The sequence below is a fragment of the Podarcis cretensis genome (assembly GCF_951804945.1).
Source record: "Podarcis cretensis genome assembly, chromosome: 5".
NCBI classification, from domain to species: Eukaryota; Metazoa; Chordata; class Lepidosauria; order Squamata; family Lacertidae; genus Podarcis; species Podarcis cretensis.
This window is the reverse complement of record NC_137174.1, coordinates 29968794-29995288: the sequence shown is the minus strand read 5'-3', so window position 1 is coordinate 29995288 and position 26495 is coordinate 29968794. Positions and strand designations below refer to the sequence as shown.

At 41.8% G+C, this 26495-nt stretch overlaps 2 protein-coding genes across 2 annotated transcripts; both read right to left on the bottom strand.

Moving 5' to 3' along the window:
• Positions 1-10555, bottom strand: KIFBP (kinesin family binding protein). The gene is made up of 7 exons (XM_079976295.1): positions 10083-10555; positions 8494-8592; positions 5234-5313; positions 4970-5153; positions 4314-4398; positions 2761-2870; positions 1-1417 (listed from the first exon to the last, which is right to left on the bottom strand). The coding sequence occupies exons 1-7, from the start codon at positions 10467-10469 to the stop codon at positions 539-541; spliced, it is 1824 nt and encodes a 607-aa protein (XP_079832421.1). The 5' UTR covers positions 10470-10555; the 3' UTR covers positions 1-538.
• A 2261-nt stretch (positions 10556-12816) lies between these two features.
• LOC307216241 (nucleolar RNA helicase 2-like) lies at positions 12817-26247 on the bottom strand. Its single transcript, XM_079976273.1, has 15 exons — positions 25810-26247; positions 24497-24754; positions 22601-22676; positions 21115-21293; positions 20713-20830; positions 19554-19739; positions 18672-18817; positions 18168-18317; positions 17646-17807; positions 17280-17399; positions 17085-17158; positions 16161-16320; positions 14632-14766; positions 13799-13843; positions 12817-13079 (listed from the first exon to the last, which is right to left on the bottom strand). Exons 1-15 carry the CDS (start codon positions 26230-26232, stop codon positions 12891-12893), a joined length of 2421 nt encoding a protein of 806 aa, XP_079832399.1. The 5' UTR covers positions 26233-26247; the 3' UTR covers positions 12817-12890.
• Between the last annotated feature and the right edge of the window lie 248 nt (positions 26248-26495).

Sequence of the window (26495 nt, the reverse complement as noted above, 5' to 3'; positions counted from 1 at the left end):
TGCAATCAGGCATGTTTGTTTATTGATCCTATTTAACAGGATTCAAAAGGAGGACAGCTAACATATACAAAAATAAATATGATGCCATTAAATTAGAGATATGTTAAGGTTTTTTTCAGGGACTGTTAATGAGGAAAATAAATTCCACCTACCTAAGTCTCTATTTTGTGGGGATGGATTGGGCTGTAAATACAACGTACTCAAAAAGTTCCCTTTTGGAAGAAACAGTTGGAGAGCAGCACTACAGTTGGAAACTGGACCACGTAGTGGAAGGAGAAAAATAAGGCAGGAAGGTGTGCATGTCAGTACGGAGCAAGCAATACAGAGCACCAGTTGACCATTCACTGTATACTTAATATTGAAGTGTGGGAGAATTACTACACTTGACAGTTTTCCATTTTATACGGGTTCTATGCTGCCTGTCACAGTGGGAGCACACAACAGATGTCGGATGACTACAAGGCAACTGCCATAAGGGAAACTGTCTCTTTGGACAGCAATTGTGTTAATATTGCACATTTCCATAGGAGGAAGGAGTTTAAGTGAAAGTAGAAAGCTTGGCTCTTAGCCTTTCCATTCTTGTTGGGAGAAGCCCAACCATCTCTCTACTGAGCTCTAGCTCAGTTTCAATGGCCTGGACGGCATCTGTGTGCTTCTCGCAGTAGTCTACCAAAAACGAGTAATATTCCAACGAAGTCTGCATGTTCTCCAACTGTTTCTTGCCATCCGAAGTAATAAGCTTGCCATAAAGGCGGGCAATATGGAACTTGGCCACCATTGCAGGGCGCAGGACATCCTCCTCTAGGGTCTCGGGGAAAATCTTATCAGGGTTCCTCAATGAATCCAAAAAGAGTTCATAGTATTTCATGGCCATCTGAGCAAGAGAATTTATTTTCTTTATTGTGTGGGAGTCAAGTTCCTCTAGCTTATTTCCAATGGCCACTTTTAAATCCATCATCTCGTAATAGGTGTCAGCTAATTCAAACTGAAGCTGCCTACTGAGCAGAAGGTAATACTGAGGGTTTAAGCCAGCATATATGGGCTCCAGCATATCTATCCTGCGCTTGTGCATCTTGCAACGCCTCTCATAATCTTCTTCAAAGAATGCCAGCACCTTGAACAAGGCACTGTGATCCTGAAGAATTTCAATGTGGTCAGTGACATACCCATCTACCTGAAAGAAATCTTTTGCTTCATTGACATAATTCTGACCCACTAAGAAGACTTCTCTAGCTTCTTTGAAGTCTAGTGGAAACACACAGCTCACTTTTTCTTCCATGGCCAAAATAGAGTCACACAGATCACTAGTTCCAAACAGAACAGCCTTCTTCCTGTCCTCTTCCTTCTCATCCTCCTCTTTCTTCTGCTGGGCTTTAAGCTCCGACTGCCTGTCTGGATCCAGCTCCCCAATGTTGTCCTAAAACAAGAATGCACAGTGTGAAATACTTCGCCATGAGAGGTCAAAAAACTAGATACCGCCAATTTGATAAATTAATCACGTTCACAGTAGCAACTTCTGTTATTCCTATGTTTGCATGACAGAAAAATACATGTTTTGGATTTTTAGAAATTATTTAGTACTTCCATATATGATTCTTATTTATTTTTATAATTCAATGGAAACACAAGCTGAGCTTATAGCAGCAACTTAGTGGAGGAGGCATTTTAAAGAGTTTTCAACAATTCTCCACAATTCTGAGATATTTTCCTTGACTTCATTTAAGTATTTCACAGCAAGTGGTTGTCATTCTTGAAATTTTTGTTAAACCACTCCCAATATATCTGACATCTTGTAGGGTTCTCTTTTTCCTTTCCTATCCATTGTTAATACTACAGTGGAACCTCGGGTTGTGGACGTAATCCGTAATGGAGGCACATCCACAATCCGCAGCGTTCACATCCTAAAGCATCATGACTGTGCCGGCGCGATTTGGCGCTTCTCCACATGCGTGAGCAGTGAAACCTGGAAGTAACCCGTTCTGGTACTTCCAGGTTTCCCACGGTCCGCAACCTGAAAACACATAACCTGAAACAGCTGTAACAGCTGTAGGTATGATTGTACTGTGTTATCAGACAGTAGGAACTGCTTTCCCGAATTGAAAATCTCAGCAGCTTATGTATGCTGCTAATATTTTACTGTTATCTTGACGGTGTTTTGTGATTCATAATGATATTTTCTTATTTATTTTTTAATTGCTTTGGGGTCACTTGGGACAAAAAGCAGTATATAAGCACCACAACAATTTAAGGAAAACCAAACAAGACATTGGAAATTACACAGCTGATTTTTTAATAGATGAGATGCTGACATCTTCACGGCCACTGGGACATATGGGAATACCTGCCTGTTTGCCTATCTCAACTGCTAAATATCCACTCTGACAGGACAATAATAGGCAAGCAGAAAATTACCGAAGAAGTCGAAGTGTAAAACTGTGTAAACACAGAGTATGCACCAATGGCAGACTAGCTTTAACAAATAAAACTCTGCTTTCTTGGTTAGGTAATGTATCTAGCTCCTACTGAACCCATTTGGATACTATCAGTAAAGCATCAAGGCCCATGATGAAATCAAGGTGATATGGACAAAACTGGCAAACACAAGATTAAGTGTTCTACTGCCCAAGCAGAATATTGTGACTTGTGACTTACATTTACTATACCCTTGAGTCTCAGTACCACTAGCAGCTGTTGCGACTGCTGTGTTTAGTTACTCCTGCAAATGTTAAAAAGGTTATTTGCACTCCGTTTCTTGATTACCTCAAGCAATTTCCTGGCTCCCTGCAACAAGTTCAAGCAGTACTTAATCCAACACCTTGCAATTTCAGCTCTTCTCTGTCGAAGGTCTTGTTGATCTTGTTCTGTTTCATCTGATTTAAAATATTACAATATTCATTAGGCTAGTTGACAGATTTTGAAAAGCCATCTCCGGGGGGGGGGGGGGGGCGGAAATAAGTTAGCCACTTAAAATTACCTGAAGGACTACACAGAATTCAAGTAACTAATACTACTGGAATCTATTAAATGGTTAGGAGGAGGAAGGTTTAACTTTTGGCCATAATATTTTCTAATCCTGATGCTTTTCCATACTGTAACGGGGATCAAACAGCCTCAATATACTTCTACTGGAAATGGAGGGAGACATTTAATTTCTATTCAGGAAAACAGGGTGTAAAGAACATCTTAGAACACAGTTTTCATAACATCGTTAAAATAGTTTAAGCATTTCTAGCATCAACTGTCCTAAAAAGTAAAAAATGAAACAGTGAGGTATACTACCAATACAACTTATAGCAGGTTATAGGCAGCTGCAAAAATATAAGAAGTGGGACACCTGGACTGTCAATAATACATGTGAAAAGGATCTAAGGGTCTTAGTAAACAAGCTTAACAGGAGTCAACAGTGTGATGCAGCAGTAAAAAAAGCTAATGCTATTCTAGGCTGCATCAATAGCAGTCTAGTGTTCCTTTCAAGGGAAGTCATAGTACCACTCTGTTCTTCCCTGGTCAAATCACACCTGGAGTACTGTGTCCACATCTGGGCACCACAATTTAAGAAGGATATTGACAAGCTGGAGCATCTGAAGGAAGGCAGCCAAGATGATCAAGGTTCTGGAAACCAGGCTTTTATGAGGAACAGTTGAGGGAATTGGGTATGTTTAACCATGTAAAGAAGAGATTTAGAGATATGATAGCCATCTTCAATATCTAAAGGACTGTAACATGGAAGATGGAGCAAGCTTGTTTTCTTCTACTGTGGAGGGCAGGACCGGAACCAATGGATTCAAGTTACAAGAAAGAAGATTCTGACTAAACATCAGGAAGGACTTTCTGAGAGTAAGAGCTTTTGACAATGGAAGGGACTCCCACAAGAGGCGGTGGACTCTGCTTCCTTATAGGTTTTTAAGCACAGGGTGGATGGCCATCTGTCGTGCATGATCTAGTTGAGATTCTTGCATTGCAGAAGGTTGGACTAGGTGAGTCTTGGGGTCCCTTTCAACTCTACAATTCTATGAACAGAGGAAAACTGTACATCTTCTCTCCCTCTCTAAAGTTGAAATATTGAAAGCTATTTCCTCGGCACCACCACTATGCCCCAAGTCTGCACCATTAGTTTCAAAGCTGTACAAGCCCAAGAGAGAAGTGTAGCCTTGCTGAAGGGCACCTCTTCACCCTCTCACATTGCAACCTCTTCCCCCAGTCCCACAAAATCAATGCAGCACTGAAACGGACAGCAAGCAGAGAATTCAACATTTTTGCTAAGCCATATAACTCAAAGCCACTACAGTGAGGATTAAAATGAGATGACTTACTGTCCTCTGCAGATGGCACCTGTCCAGCTTGGCCAAAGATGACACTGGCAGCTGCTAAACAATGCCTCGACTCCATGAAACATTGCTGTAAGGAGAAGACATGGTGGTGTTTGTTCCTGGCACACAGTAAGATATTTTTCTCTTAATATTTAAGAATGAAATAATTCAGTTGCCCAATTGTTTTCCCAAATGCGTGATCTTTGAAGGATCTGGGGATATAATCTGGCAACGCTGTATAGTAAGAAAGCTGAGGACAAACAGGTAAAGGTCTTCTAAAGAGTCTCCCCACCCTTACATACACACTCATAACAAATTTGAGGAATAAATTTCTCTAATGCACTTCTCCTGAAACATGACCTTTTTGTTATTCATGTTTTTGGCTGTGCGTTTGACATCTGTAAATGCCAACAAAGCTAGGAAAGAACATTGACTTACAAAAAGAATGAGGCAAGTTAGTCATGACTTTCAGTCCCATGGATTTCAAAGGGAACTTAAGTGCAAGTAACTTAGTGTGGAAGATGATGCAACCCAATGCCTGCCAATAAGACTCATACCACATATAACAATAGCTTTTTGAAAGCTGGTCAAATAGCAACTCTGACATTGGTAGCACCTTAACAAATTAGGTACACTGAAGAAAACATTGAAGTGACTACCTTTGTGAGATAATACTGAGACAAAGTAGCTGCATTGAGAGCCCATTCTACTGGATAGTAGCCACTATATTCAAGCTGCCGTTTAAGGGTGGTATGGCAATACTGTGCAGCCTTCTCAATCATCTCCAGGTGCTGGTAGACTTGGGCCAGATAATATAACGTATGAGTATAGACTTTCTCAAATCTGGGGAAACAGAGGGTTTAGATTTAATTTTAAGACAGAAACACCCCTCCCAATCTCTGACTTTACAATTCAACATATACCTTTTTGATCTTTCTTGGTCAGTAAGTTTCTCTTCTTCATCCATAAAATGTTCACTGGAATCAAGCGGGGGATTCCCATTCTGCAAAATATAACATATATGAACTTAATAAATACATACAGTGGATTTGTGCTCTCTACAGGCTGCACTTTGGTACTGCAGAGAATATTAAGTTAAGATACATCCAGAAATATGTTCTTATTGCACAAAACATCTAAGTATCAGGACAGCCAACCAGAAGACATATCTCTTTCTTAAAAATCCATTCTTCCCTATTGTGTTGTAGAACCTGTAATCATGCATCTCTAACTGCAGATTCTTCTAAAAACCTGTTCTATTCTCTTGAACAGTTACTTCTTCTGAACTCTGCAGCACTGACAGAAAGAATGTGATGCATTTAAACAAGAGTTTCAGTAAATGTAACAATATAGAAAAAAAAGAAAGTTTACCTCAATGAACAAACCAGAAACTCTGGAAGAATATGCTTTCAGAAATTTTTGCTTTATGTGCTACTCAATGCACTCAAGACAAAAGTGGTTGCAACTAGATACAAGACATCACACGGAAGTAAAAACAACACAAGAGAAATATATCCCTGAACGAACAGCATATTTAATATTGACATCCAGTTATTAGTTCAAGCTCTTGAACAACTCTAGAGCACAAAGTAGTCACATGTCCCTGTTATAAATTTATTTCTCAAGCTTAATTTGTAGCTGCTTTTATTCTCTTTGCAAATCACTAAGGCGGCTTCTTTTTTCTGCTTGGGAACTGGCGGGATAGTGGCAGACGCCATTTTGAGTTAGCCCTATTTTAATTGGTGTAGAGCTGGGGCTAACAGAGATAGAGGAGTTTGCAAAATCAGGGAGAGGGCAGCAACTGGCCCCCACATATCCCAAATTTCTACCTTTAATAAGTTACTTTGAGGGCATAATTGCTGAAAAGCAAGATAATTTTTTTTAATAACAAATAACAATAAATAAGACCCATATGTACAGTTAACAAATCCAACAAATTTCTGGAAATATGTTCTGAATACAAATCTGGTTCCTCTACCTCCATTTCACTTTAGGTCTTTCTGGAGCTGCAAACCCTTCCATCGTTATAAGTGTGATGAACAAGTCTGGACTCCCAGATTTCTTTTGCCACCACTACCCGGCTACTACCTCACCTCTTCGGCAGGGTGAACTGTAAGTGCTTTCAAGTGAAACTCAGACCAGGGCAGTTGCCTACAGTCACCTTTATCTATCTCCCTGTCACTGAGTTGCAGCATTAAACCTGTCAATTCATCAATCGTTTTGTTGCCCTATGTCTGCATGTGTAGCACTGTCAAAGTATCTGGTTAAATAACAGGTTCGGAATTAAGAAGCTTTATTAGATCAGGGACAGAGAAAATGGGGGAGGGGAGAGACAGTTTCATAAAGAAATAAAAGCAGCTTCCTCTCTAAATAACCTATGACATACAATATCACAATGTTATCTTAAATGCACTTGCAAGGGGGAAAGGTCACCCATCATATTTGGAAGAAGGTAATAATTCTTATTTTCAACCAAGTACAACTAAGGGAAATGAGTTGACAGGGTGTGAGACATTTAACTTCAAATCAAGGGTGATCAAGTGGGACTGGACACAACTCCCAAGGTAGGGTTTTGATACTAGGGAGATGACAGGTTTAGCATGAACATAAACCAGCACACAGGAAGTTGAGCCACTGGTACCTAGATTCAACAATCCAGGAAGAATACTCTAAATGTGACAGGTAGGTTGTTAAGAAACAGAGGAACTACACTGGATTAAACAAGAAGGCAGGTATGTTCTTCTCAGGCCTTTCTCCAAAGCATCATCTGTTGAATAATTGGCGTGACGTGGCTAATTGCTTTACGAACCCAATTAGCCCCAGCTGCTTACAGCGATCTTGGTCCGGCACGTTTCCCTCTCAGTGTAAAAGATTTCCCTTCCGGTGTAAAAGATTCAAACACACCCAGTCTTGTGTATTTATTTTTCAGTCCTTTATTACAGCAATTAGATAACAAAACGGCACTTCAGACATTTCCTGGACTTCTAGCGCTCATGGCGACCACCGTCTCTCTCAAAGACAAAGAGACTGGCAGTGAGGAATAACTCCTTCCTCCTTCCAAATCAGAATGGACAGACGTCATGCAGAACTCCTTAACCCTGTGAGTTCTGCAAACCCTAACACCCCCTCTTCTGTCAAAAGCAAATCTCTAGTCAAAAGCAAATCTCTAGTCAAAAGCAAATTCAGCAAAGTAAGACAAGTGCGTAAATATGAAACAAGTGAAATATTTTCAGCATCACTTTTAAGAATGTCGGAGAATGAACAAACACTGGAAATGCAGAAAGGCAGGGCAGTGCATAAACAGCGCCCCCGAGGGTATAACAAAGGCTCCATTGTGCTAATGCTATGGCACAGCAGAGTCAACAACTTAGAAGGCTGCTTGTTATGCATAAGGAGTTTAGCTTGTTAGAAGTCCTCCTGAAATACAGAAAAGCTCTTTTTTAGAAAACTAACTCTGCACTGCATTTTAGCCATACAGCAATAAGTCAAAGTGTTTTTAGAATTTTCCAGTTATTATAACTAATAATGGAAGTGTCCCTAAGCTGTTTTATAGATGCTTTATGTGGTTACAGAGGGATGAAAGCACAGCTGCAATTGTGAATTGACACTGATTTTCTAGTCAGCTGTTTGCACAGAACACTCTGCATAAATGCCAACCATTTTGAAGCTATCTAAACAGTAGATATATTTTTCACTTAGTACTACAATTATTTTTCAAAATTCAGGCATCAAAACTCCTGACAACACATATATTGTATCAAAATGTCTCATTTTATAATATGAGAAAACAGGCCTCTCAACTTGCAAAGCTCAGTAACAATTACCGTATTTTTGCTCTATAAGACTCACTTTTTCCCTCCTAAAAAGTAAGGGGAAATGTGTGTGCATCTTATGGAGCGAATGCAGACTGCGCAGCTTTTACAGAAGCCAGAACAGCAAGAGGGATTGCTGCTTTCACTGCACAGTGATCCCTCTTGCTGTTCTGGCTTCTGAGATTCAGAATATTTTTTTTCTTGTTTTCCTCCTCCAAAAACTAGGTGCGTCTTATAGAGCGAAAAATACGGTAATCCAGAAAGCCTGTTTATTATTTAATGATTGCAACTCATTGATATTAGAACTTTGATTACGCCTTGAGGTGCCACCACATTACAGAAACATAAGACATGCTCATACAACACATTACCTCTTTCATGTACTGATTATATAAAGCCTCTGCAGATTCCAAGTAAGTCTGAGCTGTTTTAATGTTATCTCTTTCTGACCACAGGATGCCCAGGTTATTCTACAAAAGAAGAGGGAAATTGAAACATTTTTTTGTAAAGCTATGAATGGCACAAATCCACCATCAATGAATAGGGAAGAGGGGTCACCCCCTTACATACTATACAAGAACCAGACTAATACTATACTTATTCCTAGCACCCTTAACAAATTACTGTTGGAAGAATTTTGGGGGGAAGCCTTAAACATGCTGTGTACACACAGCCTGCTACTGGCACACAAATTATTTTGATCCACAGACTCTCTTGAGTGGAGTTACTCAGCTCTCAAACTGCAATAGTAAATAATCACTGTAAGCACATGAACTGCAAATTTGTTTTTCATTTCTTGAAGTAACAGTGTTACTGCCTTGCAAACCTATATTCCAGAGGATGGTCTCCCATCACCATCAGCTCAACCCTCCCTTAATACTTTGCACTGCAGCACTGCATTTCTCCAATTTGACACATGCCATCCCCTTGCACTAAAACAAGAAGAACAGACACATGGCTGCAGCAGCAACAAAACACAGAAAGCCTTCTGGATTTACAACACTGATATGCAGTTTCAACAATACTTCTATAGAATGGGTAACAGTTCAAAGGTTATCCTTACAAAAAGGCAAAACAATGAGAAGAATGGGGAGGAAACAACTTCATTCATTGATGGATTTTAAAAGTGTGGACAGTTAATGTTTGTTATGTAACATTCCACACATCTTTTGGAGGCATCATCCAGTACTTCAACAAGAGTTCCAAAGTGCCAAATCAAATAACTTGGATCTTGAGATCCTGTGAGTTAAGTTACTGACAAAAATCTCTGTTCAAAGAAAAGGAGAGAAGGAAAGAATATTTTTTGCTGATTTCCCCTTTCCTCCCCCCCCCTTCTAATATGGAGGAACACCGGAAGTGTGGGAAGAGGTGAAGGAGGATGAGAGAACCAGCAAACGTTGCCTGCTCTCTTCCGCTAGCCATTAGATCCGACTTTGGATCCAAGCCAGCATATTATTCGTCTTAGATGCCTATTATGCATCGACTAGATTTCATAATGAGGAGAGATGCCGCAGAATCGATTAGGCTAACAAAACTAAAAACACAGCCATTCCCGTAAGGAAAATTGCACAGGTCAGGAAAGCTCATTCTCCCCAGTTGATTTCTGACTTCCAAATGATGCCATCTCCCAGGACAAACGGTGACTGCCCCGGCCCAAGAAAACCTTTGCTGTTAAGATGGGTGGGCGATGAATGTACACACTGCGCCACGTGCCCGGGCTGATGTTTAAATGCCCCGGCAAGTATGCGGCACTCTGTGGTTTAGGAACCTGCAGTATCCCAAACACCGCAAGCGCGAGCGACGCAAAGAGGTTTGGCGCGCGTGTGCTGGGGGGGGGGCACACGTTCATGCACCCTGTTTCTTATCCACCGCTCATCGCAGTTGTGGGTCTGAGCCCCCTTTTGGGGTGAGCTATTGCGGGAGGGGGAGCGACCGACGACCCCTTCCTTCCTTGCCCCACCTGGGCCTGGATGTAGAGGGAGACGCACTCCCGGGAGAGGCGGTGAGGCTCCAGCAGCTGCGCGCACTTCACCAGGTGCTCCTCGCCGGCCGAGTACTCCTGCGTGTCCGTGTGGTTCACCCCGAGCTCGTACTCCACGGCGGCCAGCGCCACGGCGCGCTGCCGCTCCTGCTCGTCGGCCCCGGCCGCGCCTCTGCCGGCGCCTCCCGGGCTGCCTTCCGCCTCCTCGGAGCCCAGCTGCTGCTTGATGCCTTCCAGCAGCTCCCGGGCGCTGTACTTGGAGCGGTACGGCTCCGTCTCCGGGTCTTTCTTGGACTCCACGTAGGAGAGGTTGACGGCGCTGCGGAACTTCTCGCACAGCGAGGCCCACTCGGCGGGGGTCGCCATCTTCCCACTGAACGGGCTGCTGCGCTTTCCTCGCTCGTCTCTCGCCTCCTCCACTCGCTCTCTCTCTCCCGATCAGTTGGCTTTATGCCCGCCCAGAACCCTCCCGAAGGGTAGTCCGCATGCGCGTCAACCTCGTTCCCTCAGTTAAAATGGAGGCGCGGGGAGCGGGTGACGTCACAGGCGGCCGAGGGACGGAGAGAAGGGAGCAGAGGCCGCGGTGGGTGCCAAAGGCCACGCGCGCGAAAAGACCGCGACTGCAGAAGAAATTGGGCTCAAGCGCAGTTTTGTGGTTATCTCCGTGAGGGAGAATAGGGGTCTCCCAGTAACTCCTGGCACGCTACACGCTAACGCTTTGGAAGGATAATTTGCGGGGGGGGGGGGGGGGAGCCACGACTGTTGTTTGAAGTGTCCTTAAGAGTGTCACCACACTCTGTCGTCTTTGGTTGAATACCGGATCTAAAGATTTTTCATAGCCCAGAGATTTACAGTGGTTCCTAACTTGGAACACAAAACCCTCGGAGAGGGGACCGAATCCAGGAGAATCCCCATGGTTTAATATTTAAATATAAAATATTTACCAGACCGGTCAATTAACTTGGGAAAGATTTTTTTCACACTCGAATGTTGTGATTTTGCAATCTTGTGTTGTTTTATTTACTGATCAATGGCACTTCCCTTTATGCTCCTCTGTAGGATGCATTTTCATGCTTTTAGAGGGCTTTGGGCAAAAAAGCAGTACATAATAGTAGTTGCATATTATTAATGTGTACTGTTGTAATTTTATTATCTACCCTTCACCAGCAGGTCCCAAAATGGGTTACAACAGTCTAAAACCAAACATTAAAAACCACCCACACCCAGAGTGGCTGGGGAAACCCAGCCAAATGAGCAGGGTATAAATAATAAATTATATTCTTCTTAAAAAAATGTGCAGCTAATAGCTTGTTCTGGAGTTTAGTGATATAAACCTGTCCTTTGTGGCCTGTTGGGTCACATTTTCAGTGCTATTTCAGATTCACAGGGTTGTGATAATGTGATTGGCTCTGAGGCAGGGTGGGGTGGGCATTGCAGCCTATCTCTCCCACTCTCAACACTAGGTGTCCACTGCAGCTTGTGCTGCTTGCCAAACCCACCTACAACCGTCACCCACAGCAACCCTTCCCCTCACCAACCCCCCACACTTACCCATTAGACCAGGAGTGGGGAACCTGTTTGGCTCCAACCTGTGGGCCTCCTTTGACATATGGGCAGGGCAACCCACCAGCTCATCACATGACATAATTGCAATGTCACATAGCTGAAATGTGATTGTCCCACTAACACATCTTGATCTGAAATATCAAACGGAGATTCCCAAGCCTGCTCCAGGCCGATAGCTTCAATGTTCTTTAGTCTATCCTCCTGCTCCCCACCCCATGTCAAGAGGTACAAAACAGTGCCAAGGCGCACCAACCCCACCTCTTCCCCACAAAGCTCCCACATCCCTCTAGGCCTCACCAAGTCTCCCACACCACTGAGTTGAGACCTTCTGCAAGCAGAAGACAACGGCTCAGGTGAGATGTGGAAGAACACTCATGATAGGATAGCTCCCTAGCAACCGTACCGCTCTCTTGTCACTTCCCACCTCTTTGCCTTCTGCCACCAAAGCTGAAACAACATAGTGGGTAAAGCGGGCAGCGGAGCAGGACAGCTGATGAGCAGCTGCCCTGGCTAGTTGTAACTTTATCCAAAGCTTGCCTGGACCACCCACTACCACCTCCCTCCAAGGCTACTACAATGGCCTGACAGCTCTCAGAAAGCTGTAGGTTGTGGTGCCATCTATCAGCAGCCAAGCAAAGTGATCATGATTATGGCCTTAAGAAAAATGTAGAAGATTGGGGTTGAGCACCACCGCATTTAGTACAGCTGGCTCCTGATCCTACACCACCATTCACTCACACTAACTAGCACAAAGGGATGGCATAGCAGCCCTTGGGTTGGATCCAGACTTTGCATTCTGCAAACAACAATGGTGCCTTCTGTCCACAGCTTTTTAATCGAGTGGTGAAATCTAGCTAGTGGAATGGGGGAGAGGAGAGAAGGAGGCAACGTTTGTCAAATTCCCCACTCCCTGTTCAGTCCCCTAGAGCCACATATTGTTCCAGAGGATCCTCTAACACCCCCCCCCCAGAGCAATTTTTTTCAGGGGGAATTAAGCAAACTCTGGACCCAAGTCCTTATTGCAAAATTACCTAGTAACATTCAAAACTAGAACGATTCACTCCAGTTTCCCTACCCCAACAAGTGAGTTATGCCGCCAGAATAGTATGAATGAGACATATCTAAGAAAGCAATAAAAAGCACATAGGAAAGTGTAACCAACTTTACTTATGATAAAACAAGTGATTTAGTCCCAGTTGTGTATGACATATTAACAAATGATCAAAAAGCCCGGCTATGGCTTCTTTTTTGGCCCCTGTTTCTGAATCTGTCATGCCTGTTGGGGCCGCCACCTCGCCTTCCATTCCTGAAATCCGAGCCACCACTTCGGCCACTGTCACGTGATTCTTCAAGCTCGGGCAATTCCGTTGCCACAGAAAGTTGCCAGCGTCTTGTATCTTGCCATGTTTGCTAATAAAAAACAATTTTTTTGTTATCTCTACAATCAGCACTGAATTTACAAACCAGTATTTGCAAACATCACATAAAATAAAGGGATAGTTTTCTGAGCTACATGGAAGATCCCCCCCCCCCAGGCATCAAAGTAAGTTAAGAAAAGTATTTTATATTGCCTCTTGACACCTCAAGGTAACCTGTTATTTCCTCTTTTATGTTTCTTCCATACAATGACCAACAAAAGTTGATTAAAGGAAAGTTTCAAAACTTCCAAAAGTGAGCATTTCTGTAAAAAAAGAAGCCATGTTTCTTACTTTAACTAGTGTTTAGATCAGTTTCCCAAACTTGGGCTTCCAGCTGCTTTTGAACTACAACTCCCATCATCCCTAGCAAGCAAGACCAGGCCAGGGATGTTATAAATGCCATTGAAAAGTTAATTACACTGCCTCTAGTTATTGGACATAATCTGATAAAATGCATGTTTTAACCATGTAATGGTGTTGCTCTGAATGGAATGGAATATCGGATGAGAAGTATGTAATGATAAAGAAGAGTAGAAACTATCAGGTTCCATTTCACCCCTTGATTAAATTTCTTAAACCAATTTTTTCCTTCCTAAAATGCAACATTTCCAATTTAATGTTTTTATAATGATAGCAGGTCATATTTCTTCATTTATGTATTAATAATAAAGTGGAAAAAACTTTAAAATCCATTAAGTAGCAATTTCTCACCTGTACTTTATTTAATTCAGCCACAGGAATATCAAAGCACACACCCTGAATACAAGAGAGACACTGATCGTCAGGCATTAAACAAAGAAATCTGCAACACTTTGAAGAAGGCAACCTTATTAGTTCACATATTAAGATGCAACAGTAAGTGCCTGACAAAGTGCCGGCATTTGATTTGTACAAAAAAAATTATAGAGCAGCATCTAAGTGAATAGTTCAGGTACTGGCGAAGGCCAAGTATTTTACAGACCAGCTTTAAGAACCAGAAAAGCCTACTATAGTGTGATGAGGAAAAACACAGATGGCTGTTTTTTTAATAACTAAACACAAGTCAAATGGAGAAGGATGAAAGGATTTGTCAGCCATTAACATTAACCAGAAGTAATAACTGTACAGTACTTGAAAAATTTCCTGCAAAAGTATGACGTCTACACAAAGAAGTGCTTGTATTTTATTCCGTCACTTATAAAGCAAATCAAATAACCCTTACTTCCAAACATTTTATGAACGTTACAACATGCTCTGTAATCCTTATTCATAGTAATTCAAGAGTACATAATTAATATTCTATTTACAATGTTAGAGAGCTAGGACTTACGGCCACATAAATGTGATGATTCAACTCTGCATATTTCCAACGTATTATGTTCTATCCTACGACAACGCTAACTCTAATTATAAAATTCATCCTCATATTATTTCACCAATACCATTTTGGTTTTCAAGTGCAAAACCTGTGCTTTGCATGTTATCAGAACAGATGAGGAAAAACAAATACTATAAAATGCTCAACTAGCAAATACCTACAAAATGTCTAGGTCAATATTTCTTACCGTCTTCCCCTTAAGAAAGCGCATTCGGGACACTTTGCTGTCAATGTCCTCACCCAGCTGTTCTTTCAGACCTCGCCAAGCATAGCCAATGGTGTGCATTTCTACTGAACACTGAAGAATCATGGTCACAAAACCCTTTAAAAAAGCAAACAGCAATTGACATTTACAGTAACAGCAGAGGGATATAACCGGTTAATTGTTAAGAGTTTTTAATAAAGGTCTTTACATTACAACTAATGGCTGCTAGGTTGTAAGTGGTGCAGCCTGATAAGAATATGTGCTACCAATCCTGAAAGCACCACACTGGCTGTCAGTGAACTACCAGGCCAAATTCAAGGTGTTAGTAGAGTACTAACCTATATAAAGCCCCAAGTGGCTTGGGGCCCAAGTATCTAATAGAGTACCTTCCCCAGTATCAACCATATTTGGACCTTACAATCAGGCGAGGCCTTGTTGCTAATGTTGTCAACGGGGGCTGTCTGGTAGGAGGTGATGCGTGACAGGGCCTTTATACTGAAATGCTTTCCCTGAGGAGATTCCCCTGGCACCTTCATTATACAACTTTAGGCTCCAGGTGAAAACATTCCCATTCAACCAGGCTTTTGGCTGACTGACATCCTATATATTGTGTTTTTGAGAGGGGGTTGGGGTTATTGTTTTGTTTCTTGTTTTTATTATGTGTTTTGTGTTTTTATCTTGTATTTCTATGCTGTGAACCGCCCTAAGATCCACAGATGAAGGGTGAGGTATAAGAATTTGATTATTAATAAAAACAACATAGGGTCCAAAAAGGGTTCCACAATAATTCAGTGAAACTTCCAAATAGACTGTTTAGCTTTTATAAAACCAATCTATATTTAATATCCTTAATACATCCTCATTGGGAGGCCAGTCATACAATTAGGGCCCGTGCAGATATAAGCAGCATTCAAATTCCAGTTAAAAGAGAATCCTGGATAACCTTAACAGTAGTTAATATTGTTGCCATCACAAAATTCAATGTCTATGAATGTGTGTGTTTTATCCTTGGTGGTGGGAGGAAAAGATCCCCTGCCAAAGAAGGAATTATAGGACCCATGCACGATCACTTAATTATGGCTCACATATTATTCGTTCATTTACTTAGTTTGTTGCATTTATATCCCACCTTTTTCTCCAAGTTCAAGGTGGCGTGTGTGGTCTTCTCCCATTTAATCCCCACAACAACCCTGTGAGGTAGGCTAGGCTGAAAGGCAGTGACTCACCCAACGTCACTGAGTGAACTGTATGGCCCAGTGGGGACTTGAAACCTCCCAGGTCCCAGTCCTACACTCTACCCATTATACCACACTGGCTAGGCCTTTGTCAAAAAGAAAATGTATTGGTACATTCAGTATGTCAGGAGGGGTGTGTGTGACCTTTTGGGTGCAGCAGTTTCACTGTGTTCTCACCCAAATAATGGAGAGTCCTTTCAGGAAAGTTTGACTAGGATTATCCTTAAAATAGATCTTAGACTATATAAATGTTATGCAACTGCATGCCATATTTACCGCATCCGAGTTGAGCAAAGAACGCTGTTCAATGGCAGTAGCTCCAGAAATATGAGCCAGTGCGGCAGCCAGAGCTTCCACTGCCCCCTTTTCCTCTATCAGCCGTTCAGCTGCCTGTCTGAAGTGGTCAATGGCAGATGGAGGAACGGAATCCAAAGATCTGAGCAAAATATTAGTCAGTGTCATGTAAACTGCTGAAATGAGAAGTGTACATTTTATAACACAGGAGATACTGAAGCTTAAACAAGGCTGCAATCCTGAATACACACTGGAGAGCAAACCCCACTATTTCTGGGCTTACTTCAGAACATGTACAGGATTGCAGCTTTGGAATTCTAGGGTTGTATCCAATGGCTGACAGAAGGTGACTTCCATAATCTTCTCCTCTTCCCACTTTGACTTCTACAAAAAGTTTATTCAGAGGCTAAAGGAGCTCCACTCAACAGTATATGCTGGACTACAACAGAAGTGGGTAGATAAATCATTTCCCCCTCCCCATGTTGTTCAGGCAAGTCCCCCCCCCCCAAAAAACCCCTCTGCATCAGCTTTTTGAGCAGCATGGAGAACAGAGAGGGGGAAGACCAGCTGGATGCAACCCCTAGATTATTACCCAAACTTCCCCGTATGCCTCCAGTAATTTGTTTCTTAGTTTTCCCTGACATATTCAGATCAAATCAGTACACACCCACATACATACTCTCCACAGCTGACAAAAGTGCTGATTATCATGCTGCTAAGAAACAAAAATGTGCAACAGTGCTACTGTTCTTGTGAGCTAAAATAGAAGGCTGTGAAGCAGAATCTGTAATCTGTCTTCATTAAGTCAATATCCTGATCTGATCTTGGACAGATATGGTTAATGGAAACTCGTGACATGCGCTCGACACTGCATTAAGTTCAAAATATAAACAAAGAATGAAGTACCTGAGAGCATCTTTACTGGAAGCCTTAATAATGTCCGTTGCTGTAGGAACACCCACGCGTTTAAATGTAATCCCCTGAAGATAAGAGTAAGAGTATGTACATTATTCAAGTGAAAAGCCACCCTTGGAGACACATGCCAATGGCTTAGATATACAACATATAAATGACACAAAAATGGTGGAAGAAGATAATTACCGCTTTTTGTTCTACTTGTCTCAGCTGATAATCTTCCTTGCGCTGATAGAAACAGATGCACATCCCAGTTCGGCCAGCTCGACCTGTGCGCCCAGAACGATGAATATAGGACTCTACATCCTTCACAAATGAAAAGTCGTGGGAAATGCTTATATTAATCTTACGAAAAAGCTACAGAGAAGCCAAACATTCACATTTACTGACATGCAAGAGTGTTTAGCTATGCAAAATGAAAGACAGATTGCACAAAACACTACATGTGGCATCCAATGTTGTGTGTCACTTTAAGTAAGCTACCTCTGGCCTGCAACATGAACATACAATTAAAGGGGGTTCTCTCCTTTCCACTAGGAACTAGTAATTTACCTTTGGTGGTGAACTTTGTATTACCAGATCAACCTCTGGGATATCTAAACCTCGGGCAGCTACATTGGTTGCAACCAGAACTCCAAATGATCCATTGCGAAAGCCTTTCAGTGTAACTTCTCTCTGCTTTTGTGGAATATCACCATGTAAAGACTGTGCATCCTAAGTACATAAAACAGAGTTAATGGGAGATTATTGGCAGAAATGACAAGGATCAGTTTCCTTCCCACCCCAAAAGCAATTTAAATGAGCTCTGACAGATCTTGGATGCAAAATAATATTTTCCCTGAATTCTGACATGCTCATTTTCTATTTTTCCCCCTTTTCATGAAAAGTGTGATGTCCAAAATATCCATAGCTGCACAAATACATTCATGCAGAAAACAGGATACTTGCACTGTGAGACTGCCAAAATGGCATCCACTTCAGCAAGGCACCTAAGAGCAAGCAAGACATCCTTTCCCACAGTTCAAGCTAAGTTGAATTTGTAGCAATCCTTTACAGAAATGAGGGTCATTGCACCTGTTTTATTGAGGCATTCAGGGCCAGTTCAGTTGCTTCTTTTTTGGTCTCACAAAATATGATGGTACGTCCATGACTACCACTGTAGACTTGAATAACGTCTCCAATGACTGCAGCTCTCTGGGACCAATGACATTCAATAGCCAAATGCTGTCAGAAAATGAAATTAATGCTGGTTAGCAAGAAAAGAAGCTATGACTAAAGGCTAAATTAGTTGAACATTCCTCCCACTGAAATCAATGGTACAAGTTAGGCTGGAATCTTAGCCCTGTTTACCTGGGAGTAAGCCCCAGTGAATTCAACAGGACTTGCTTCTAAGTTGACATGCCTAGGAGTGGGCCATAAGTTATGATTTAAATGCAATTGATTTCAGTTTGACCAAAGTATAACCAACTTTGGATCCAACCCAATTATCTTTACTGTGAGTTTGCTTGCTTTTTTAAAAAAAGAATTACACTTGGTACACACAAATTTAATCTTGTTTCACTAGAAGAAATTACTTACTTCTACATTCATTGCAGTCTTTTGAGTCTTCTTTCCAATAAGATCAATTTGCTCATATCTAGATTTCATGTATTTCTTTGCTACATCATAAACCCAATGTGGGCAAGTTGCAGAAAAGAGTAATGTCTGAGGATTGTCTTCAGAATCTTTAACACAAAACAAATATTGTGTCATACAAAGTTAAAGCAATTAAACTAATTTCCACCATTAAAAATACAGGAAAATCTATAATCATCATATCCATAATAAAGGAAAAGCGCCACTCAGAATAAGAGATGAAATTACATTAACATTTGTGCACTCTTACTTCCTGATCAATTCTCAACATGTGCACTCAAGGTATTACTATTCAACAGAAGCAGATGTAGAGTATAAAATAAAAACCCAAATGAATGCACATGTTTTGTATATCCAGTGTTTCATGCTTTACTTGTGAGCATTTTCCTGTTCTAGTTTTAATAAGCTCCAATTAAAATAATAATTGAAATGCCATTAAGAACACAACCCCATACCATACCTTTTTAGAGCATCATTCCCTTTAGAAGCAATGTGTGACACTGGGTATTTAAAAATACCTTTTAAATCTAAAACTAAAGTATCATAATAATTTTAACCCAATGTACATATAGCTCATTTTTTTTCATTTATATGCTATATTATGCACTGGGCTCAAATTATATTTAAAGTCCTCTGACACTGAAAGAGAGTAAGACTAAACTGCTTTCAAATTTAATCCTCCACTACAGATTGACTAATCCTCCACAGTACTTTCAATTCAGGTGAGAGACTAAGGTGGACAGCACAGTGTCTGCTGAGCAAACAGATCCGGATACAAAAGAGCTCTATGGCTTGACATGACAGGTGAACAGATGAAGTAGTTACCTTTCTTATAAGCATATGCTAAAATTTCCTCTACTTGTTCCGCAAATCCCATGTCCAACATCTGGTCAACTTCATCCAGGACAACATGCTTTAGATTGGAAATGTCCAATTTGTTATTTTGAAGATGGTCTTTAATTCGACCTGGAGTCCCAACCAGGATGTCAATGCCATTACGCATAAGATCAACTGAGAAGGAAAGTTAATGTTGATTATGTATTAAATTGCTGAAGAATTAGTTTCACGAATTGTGACGAAATGCCATGTGAAGATGAAACAGCTCTGCAGCACATTTCTAAAAAACGGTTTCCTGTGACACATGATCATATCTACGACAATGTTCTAAAGTTTGCAGAAACTACTTTGGTAGAGCCCCAAACCTTCATGCATGCTACTCTCCAAAATGTGTAACTTTAATATACATTTGGACATTTGGCAGTGCTTCCGTTAATCCCTTTGCTTTAAGATATAATCTAAGGCAGCCATCCTATGCTTATTTAACCTTAGAATGAGCTGCACTGAATACAGTGGAAGTCAGTTCCACCTAAGTAAAAATACATAGGACGGAGCTGTAATTATTTTCTTCAGTTTTTTATATCCCTTCCTAGCTATTAAGCAACACTGATTTCCTATAGGTAACTTTCAGGTTTCACCACACACCTCTGAACACAAGAAAAATGAAACAGTGAAGTACAGTCAAACCTTGGTTGTCGAACGTAATCAGTTTCGGCAGCACGTTCGACTCTCGAAACCATTCGAAAACCAAGGCACAGCTTCTGATTGGCATCGGACATTCAGCTTCCAAAAGACGTTCGAAAACCAGAACACTTACTTCTGGATTTTCGGTGTTTGGGAGCCGAGGTTTGACTGTACTTCAGACTGTTGTGTTCTATTTTGTTTGAAAGGGGGACCAGTACCACTTCAGCTTTTTAAAAAAGTACTTTTTAAAAGCAGGGATATAGAGTGAATGTGTCTTTAGCACCTAATAACACACCACCAATGCTAACATTTATGTAACAAGCAGTAATAGAGCCTAATCTAAAGGTAACACTATTTCTTCACATTTTAATGGTGTTTTCTCCTCAATCACACAGATAACCTTCTTTCTTTCTTTTTTTAAAGTGCTACTACTGCAAAAAAACCCACTGTTGTGATTTCTTACGTTGTCCATTGTATGCTGTTCCTCCATAGAAGCAAGCCACAGTGAGTTTCCTTGTGACATCTTTGAAGTCTCTGGCTACTTGCATTGCCAACTCTCTGGTTGGAGTGAGGACCAAAACCTAAACATTTTGTTGAAATGCAGTTAGTGTTATTTGAGTGTTGTAAAACTATGGGCTGAAATATCCTTTTATTTAAATCTTCAGAATTTTTGCAAGTTTATTTTTACCTGAACATACACTATTATACACACGGTGGGAGATATTCAGAGTTGCATAGGTGAAAATCTCCTCCTCCTACCTGCCCAATCTTCTCTGGAGGGTCTCCCAACTTTGTGGAGCACATCTGGGGGAATTTGGGGGCTGCAGCAGGGGAGGGGGAAGAAGCATAAATCAGTTTCACTCACCTTTGGTGTGCGGCCTCTTTTTCTTTCCTGGGGATCTCCCTGAAGTTTTTCAATTAAAGGAATGGCAAAAGAGAAGGTTTTCCCAGTTCCAGTCCGAGCTTGGGCTATTACATCTTTGCCATCAGAAATATGCTTGTAAGTCTTTACTTGAACTGGAAACAGGTAGGTAACTCCACGGGCTGTGGAAGAATACAGTTAAGGCTTTTATATAGAAAGATGTAAAATCATCATTATTCAACAGTTGACAATTGCTTATACGAAAAGAACCTAATTCATAGCATGAGAGTAATTAAATATTGGAGGAAACAGATGTGAAGCTTCATTGAATATGTTGCTAATTACATTTCCAATGTAGATCAAGGTACTACTAGTCAAGCATTCTGTCTAATAGCAGTTACCTAGCCAGATGCTTTTGCTATACACAAATGTGATGACTGCTTTGTTTATCTTTATTATTTAGTAATCGGGTTTATTGCCTCTTTAAAATGGAAGCTGCATTTAATTATTGTAGCTGATGGCCACCTATGAATCTGTCTAACCTCTCTTCAAAGTTATATAAATTTGTAATTTAAGAAATGAATATCATGTATTTTGAGTCGTGTAAGAAATGTTCTCTTTTTTTCTTAACTGAATCTAGTCAGTCAACTTGCACTGGATGCTCAAGAATTAACACTGATAAATTCTCATACAAAAAATTTAATCATGTAAAGAATTCCAAACAGAATTTTAAAATATTTTCAAATACTTAAAAGATAGAAAGAAGCAACAATGATCAGGGTGGGGAAGAACCACACAGAGAAGTATACAAGAAATATTACAAAACTGTAATCTAATCACTTAATTTAGAAGAGTTTGGTAATTCTCAGGTGGAGCTGTAGTTTGGAGAGAATCATTATGATCTAAAAATTGGTCTAAAATGTTTAGAAGCTGTCTGATTTGTCATTTTCATCAGGTGTGTTAAGGTTTCCAGAATTAAACGACATTACAATTGTATATATATCATTTATTTGTGCTAGAGTTTGTGAGGCTTTACCACTGCATAGCCACCGCAAAAAGGTGTGAAAGGTTTTTATGCATTAAGTCAACTTCTTTCTTAAGAAAAACACATGGAATTACTATAACTGGCATTTCAGACAAACAGTTTGGTTATTATATTGAAATTTTCATTCCCATTTTATTTTCTATTCTCAGTATCAAATATGCTTTTTTTTTTTCATTGTCACTGTATACCAAGCTGTTTTCAGCTATGATTCTGAGATCTCTCTCCTTGGTGTTCCAGCCAAATTAGAATGTATTTGTAAATTTTGACTATTGTTCCAATGTGCATCATTCTGTACTTACATGGAATCTAATCTACTATTGCTCAGCCACTGTTCTAAGACATAATCAAATAACCAGTCCTGGTGAGAGCAAGATGAAAATGGGCAGGGAGGGGGGGAAGAGGAGGAGTGTTCTGATTCAGACTGTAAACATTTAAAGAACACACCTTTGAGAAGGTCAATTGTTGCTTTAGAGAGATTAAAGTTGGAAAAGTCTCCTTCCTTTTGCTCTTCAGTCAATTCCTGTTGGGATTTTTTTAATGCAAAAGATTAGTTATACAAAATCAATTTAAAATATTCCAAAAAGTGCTAGATGTGCCGAAAGGAAAACAAAAACAAGTGTTTAATATATCTGGTAAATGTTTTCACAGATTCAAACATCTTGGGGGGAAATAAGGAATGGAAGGCAAGAGATACAAAGATATCCTGTACATAAGGCTCTCATAAACTTGTAGTATAGATGAACAAGAAAAGAACAGAAACCTCAGTACAAAACACTTACAGCAAGCCTATTATATTGAAAGTGCATTGTCAACAGACCTAATTTATCAACACTACAGCTAAACAAGGGAAAAACACTGATGATGTGGCTCAGACACGGCACTACATACTTGAACAGGAACCAAGTAACAATTCATAAAAGAAATTATTTTAAGTTCCTCATACAAAGTCCGGTAGCCTCCAAACTTTATTTACCGTATTTTTTGCTCTATAAGACTCACTTTTTCCCTCCTAAAAAGTAAGGGGAAATGTGTGTGCGTCTTATGGAGCAAATGCAGGCTGCGCAGCTATCCCAGAAGCCAGAACAGCAAGAGGGATTGCTGCTTTCACTGCACAGCGATCCCTCTTGCTGTTCTGGCTTCTGAGATTCAGAATATTTTTTTTCTTGTTTTCCTCCTCCAAAAACTAGGTGCATCTTGTGGTCTGGTGCATCTTATAGAGCGAAAAATACGGTACATCATTGAGAATCAGACCACTGGTCTATCTATCTCAGTATTTACATGGATTGGCAGCAGTGTTCTGTGTTACAGAGACTTTCTTCTAGGTACCCCACCTTCTAAAGCAACCATAGACATTTTGACTGCATCACCTCAATTGTGGGACTTTTGCTAGCGATGCTACCCAAACACTAACTCTTATGTCTTTTCATTGTCAACCTTTTAAACATCAGATGAGCTGTTTTTAAATGAGTCTGGTGCTACTCATCTTGAGGTTACTGCTGTTTTTCCTACTGTGGTGTTTTACTGTAGTTTCAGTCAATTTAGGAGTTAGCCGCCCCAATGTTAGAGTATTTTTTGCCATAGCATCTACAAGAAGAAGGCCCCTTATCCTCAAACTGAACTCAGAAAATGGACACCTTCAGCCTGTTTACCCAAACCCTTGGGTCTGTGCACTTTGAAGTCCCAAGGTTAATAAAATGCCCTTGCATCTCCAATGTATGGAATATTTGGACAGAACTTTCCAATGCTGGAAAACAGATGTGTGGACTAGACTGGGAAATGAAAATATGAGGTACATTCTACTTTTAATTACTATTATTTCATCTATACTTCCCTTCAGGCAGTATCTTAAATAAATGTTGTTTCCCAGGGTGACCCACAACAAAACACCACCATAAAGTCTTTACAATAACAAAAAATGAAACATCACAATTAAAACCAGCAATTGATATAAGTAATTGAAACAGTTGAAACTTGGAACCTAAATAGTCTGGGAGAAGTTTAAAAAGTCTTCATCTGGTGACAAAAAGATTAACAGGGTGTCACACCAAGGAGGTACTTTTTCTCATTGCAATCTACATTTCAGGTAGCGATGGCACAAAGATAACAGATAACCTAAGCCCCCGGGCATGGAAACACAGAAAGGAATTCCTTCATGTATCCAAGTCCCAAACCATGTTAGGACTCAAAAATTATCAACACTTTGAATTGTGCTTGGAAAAGGAATTATGACTAAACCTTGCCTCAGTACATGGGTTAGTACACTTACCTTTCCCAACTTCTGCACTGAAATTCCATTGAAATTAAGTATACAAAATTAAAGGTCTGAAGGTATCATCTCACCTGATCTTGGTCACTCTCACATTCCGTATTTGATTCTTCAGTATTACCCTGCTTTTTTGAGTTGCCAACCCCATTAGTGGCGGAGGATGTTGTATTGTGTTCCGCAATTATGACTTCAATGTCATCAAAAACTTCTTTCTTTTTCTTACTTTTCTTTGGTTTGGGTGGTTCCAATTCTGTATCAGACAGTTCGTTCTCCTCTGTTGGTGTTTCTTTAATTTTCATTTTATGCTTTTTAGATTTATCTTTTTTATCCTTCTACAATAAACAAACAACCTCAAATTAATATGCGCAGACATATCTACCCCTCCCCGGCATGGAAAAACACATTTTTCCCTATATTATTTGAAGCTATGAAGTTCATTGTGTTTTTATGCAATTACATCCTCATGTAAAGTCCCACTGACCTCAGTGAGGCTTACTGTACTTCTGTTGCCTTTTAGAAGTAGATGGGATTTTCTATTATGTAACCCTCACCCTGGCTTTAATGTATTTATGTGGGGGGGTTTGTTTGCTTGTTTGGCAAGATAAAGTGAATAACAAACTTAATGAACAATAATAATAACGTACTGCTTACACTGCAATGCAGCTCAACCATGCATCTTTCGAATTACACGCAAGTAACTAAGAGCATAAAGAGCCTGCTGGATCAGGCCAATGGCCCATCTAGTCCAGCATCCTGCTCTCATAGTGGCCAAGCAAACACCCGCGGGAAACCAGGGAACAGAGCAGGAGCACAAGGGCGCTCTCTCCTCCCGTGGTTTCCAGCAACCGGCCTTCAGAAACGCCGCTGCCTCCAACTGGGGAGGCCGAGCTTGGCCACCGTGCCCAGTAGCCATGGATAGCTATATCCTCCCCGTTGCATAATCCTCTCAGAAAGCCATCCAAGTTGGCGGCCATCCTCACTGCCTCCTGAGAGCGCGAGTCGCGCAGTTACAAACTATGCGCTGCGTGAAGAAGCACTTCCCCTTTTAAAAAAAATAAATAAATAAGATTAGGAGTGCTTGTTTTTTTTTTAAAAAAATAAATAATTTCGGCGTGGGGGGGGGGGGAGTTGGAGGAGCGAAGCAAGACTGGCGAGGCCCACGTTGTTAAAGGCAGCCGCGTGGCAGCGGCTCGCCCCACGCGCCCTTGCGCTTCCGAGAAGCGAGAATTCGACTACGCGGCCGCCGAGGGCCGCGGCTGAGGAAGAGAAGCCGCCTTTGGCTCCTCCTCCTCCCGGGCCCGGCTCGCCTCTCTCCACTTGCGGCCACGAGGCCCAGCCGGCCCGGCCCGGCGCGGCGCCTTCTCCCCTTCTCCCTCTCCCCGGATACCTTGCGCTTCTTGCCGCTGCCCTCCAGGGCGGCCTCGGCGTCCATCGGGGTGCGGGGCTCCATCTCGTCCTCGCTCTCGTAGTCTGGCCGGGGGGCTGCGGGCATTTCCTGGGACTCTTCTCCGCTGAGGTGGTGGCACAAGCGGCTGCTCCAGGCCGACGCCGGGGTAAAAGGAAAGAGCCCCGCCCCGGCGGCGCTGCTGACGAGGAAGCGAGGCGGCGCTTGGCTGCGGGAGGCGGCTCTTGGCCAGGCCCAGCCCTGCCAACAGAGGGAGCGAAGCGTGGGGAGGCCCGGGGCTGAGGAAGCCGAGCGGTCGCTGGTGGCGCGGGAGGAGGGCAAAGCCCGGGAGCGGACGAGGCCCAAAGCCTGCAGGGCCGGTGAGCGGGCGCAGTGCTGCGTGAGGCAGCGGCCGAGGCAGCCCATTCCCAGGCGGCGAGTACGACTGTCCCCGGCTAGCAGCTCCCGCTGCTCCGCCTCCCCTGAGGTGAAGCGCGGTAAACGGACACTCCCCCCCTCGGTGAGTCATCGCCGTCTTTCTCCGCGTTGGCTCTGCCTTTCGCCGCCGCACTAGGTGGCAGGCGAGAGGGCGGCCTCGGGGGTGAAGACGAAAGGTTTCCGTACCGTTCAGCACCGAGTCCTGTCGCTGCTGCCGGAGGCCGAGCAGTAAATCCCAGCGGTGAAAAGAA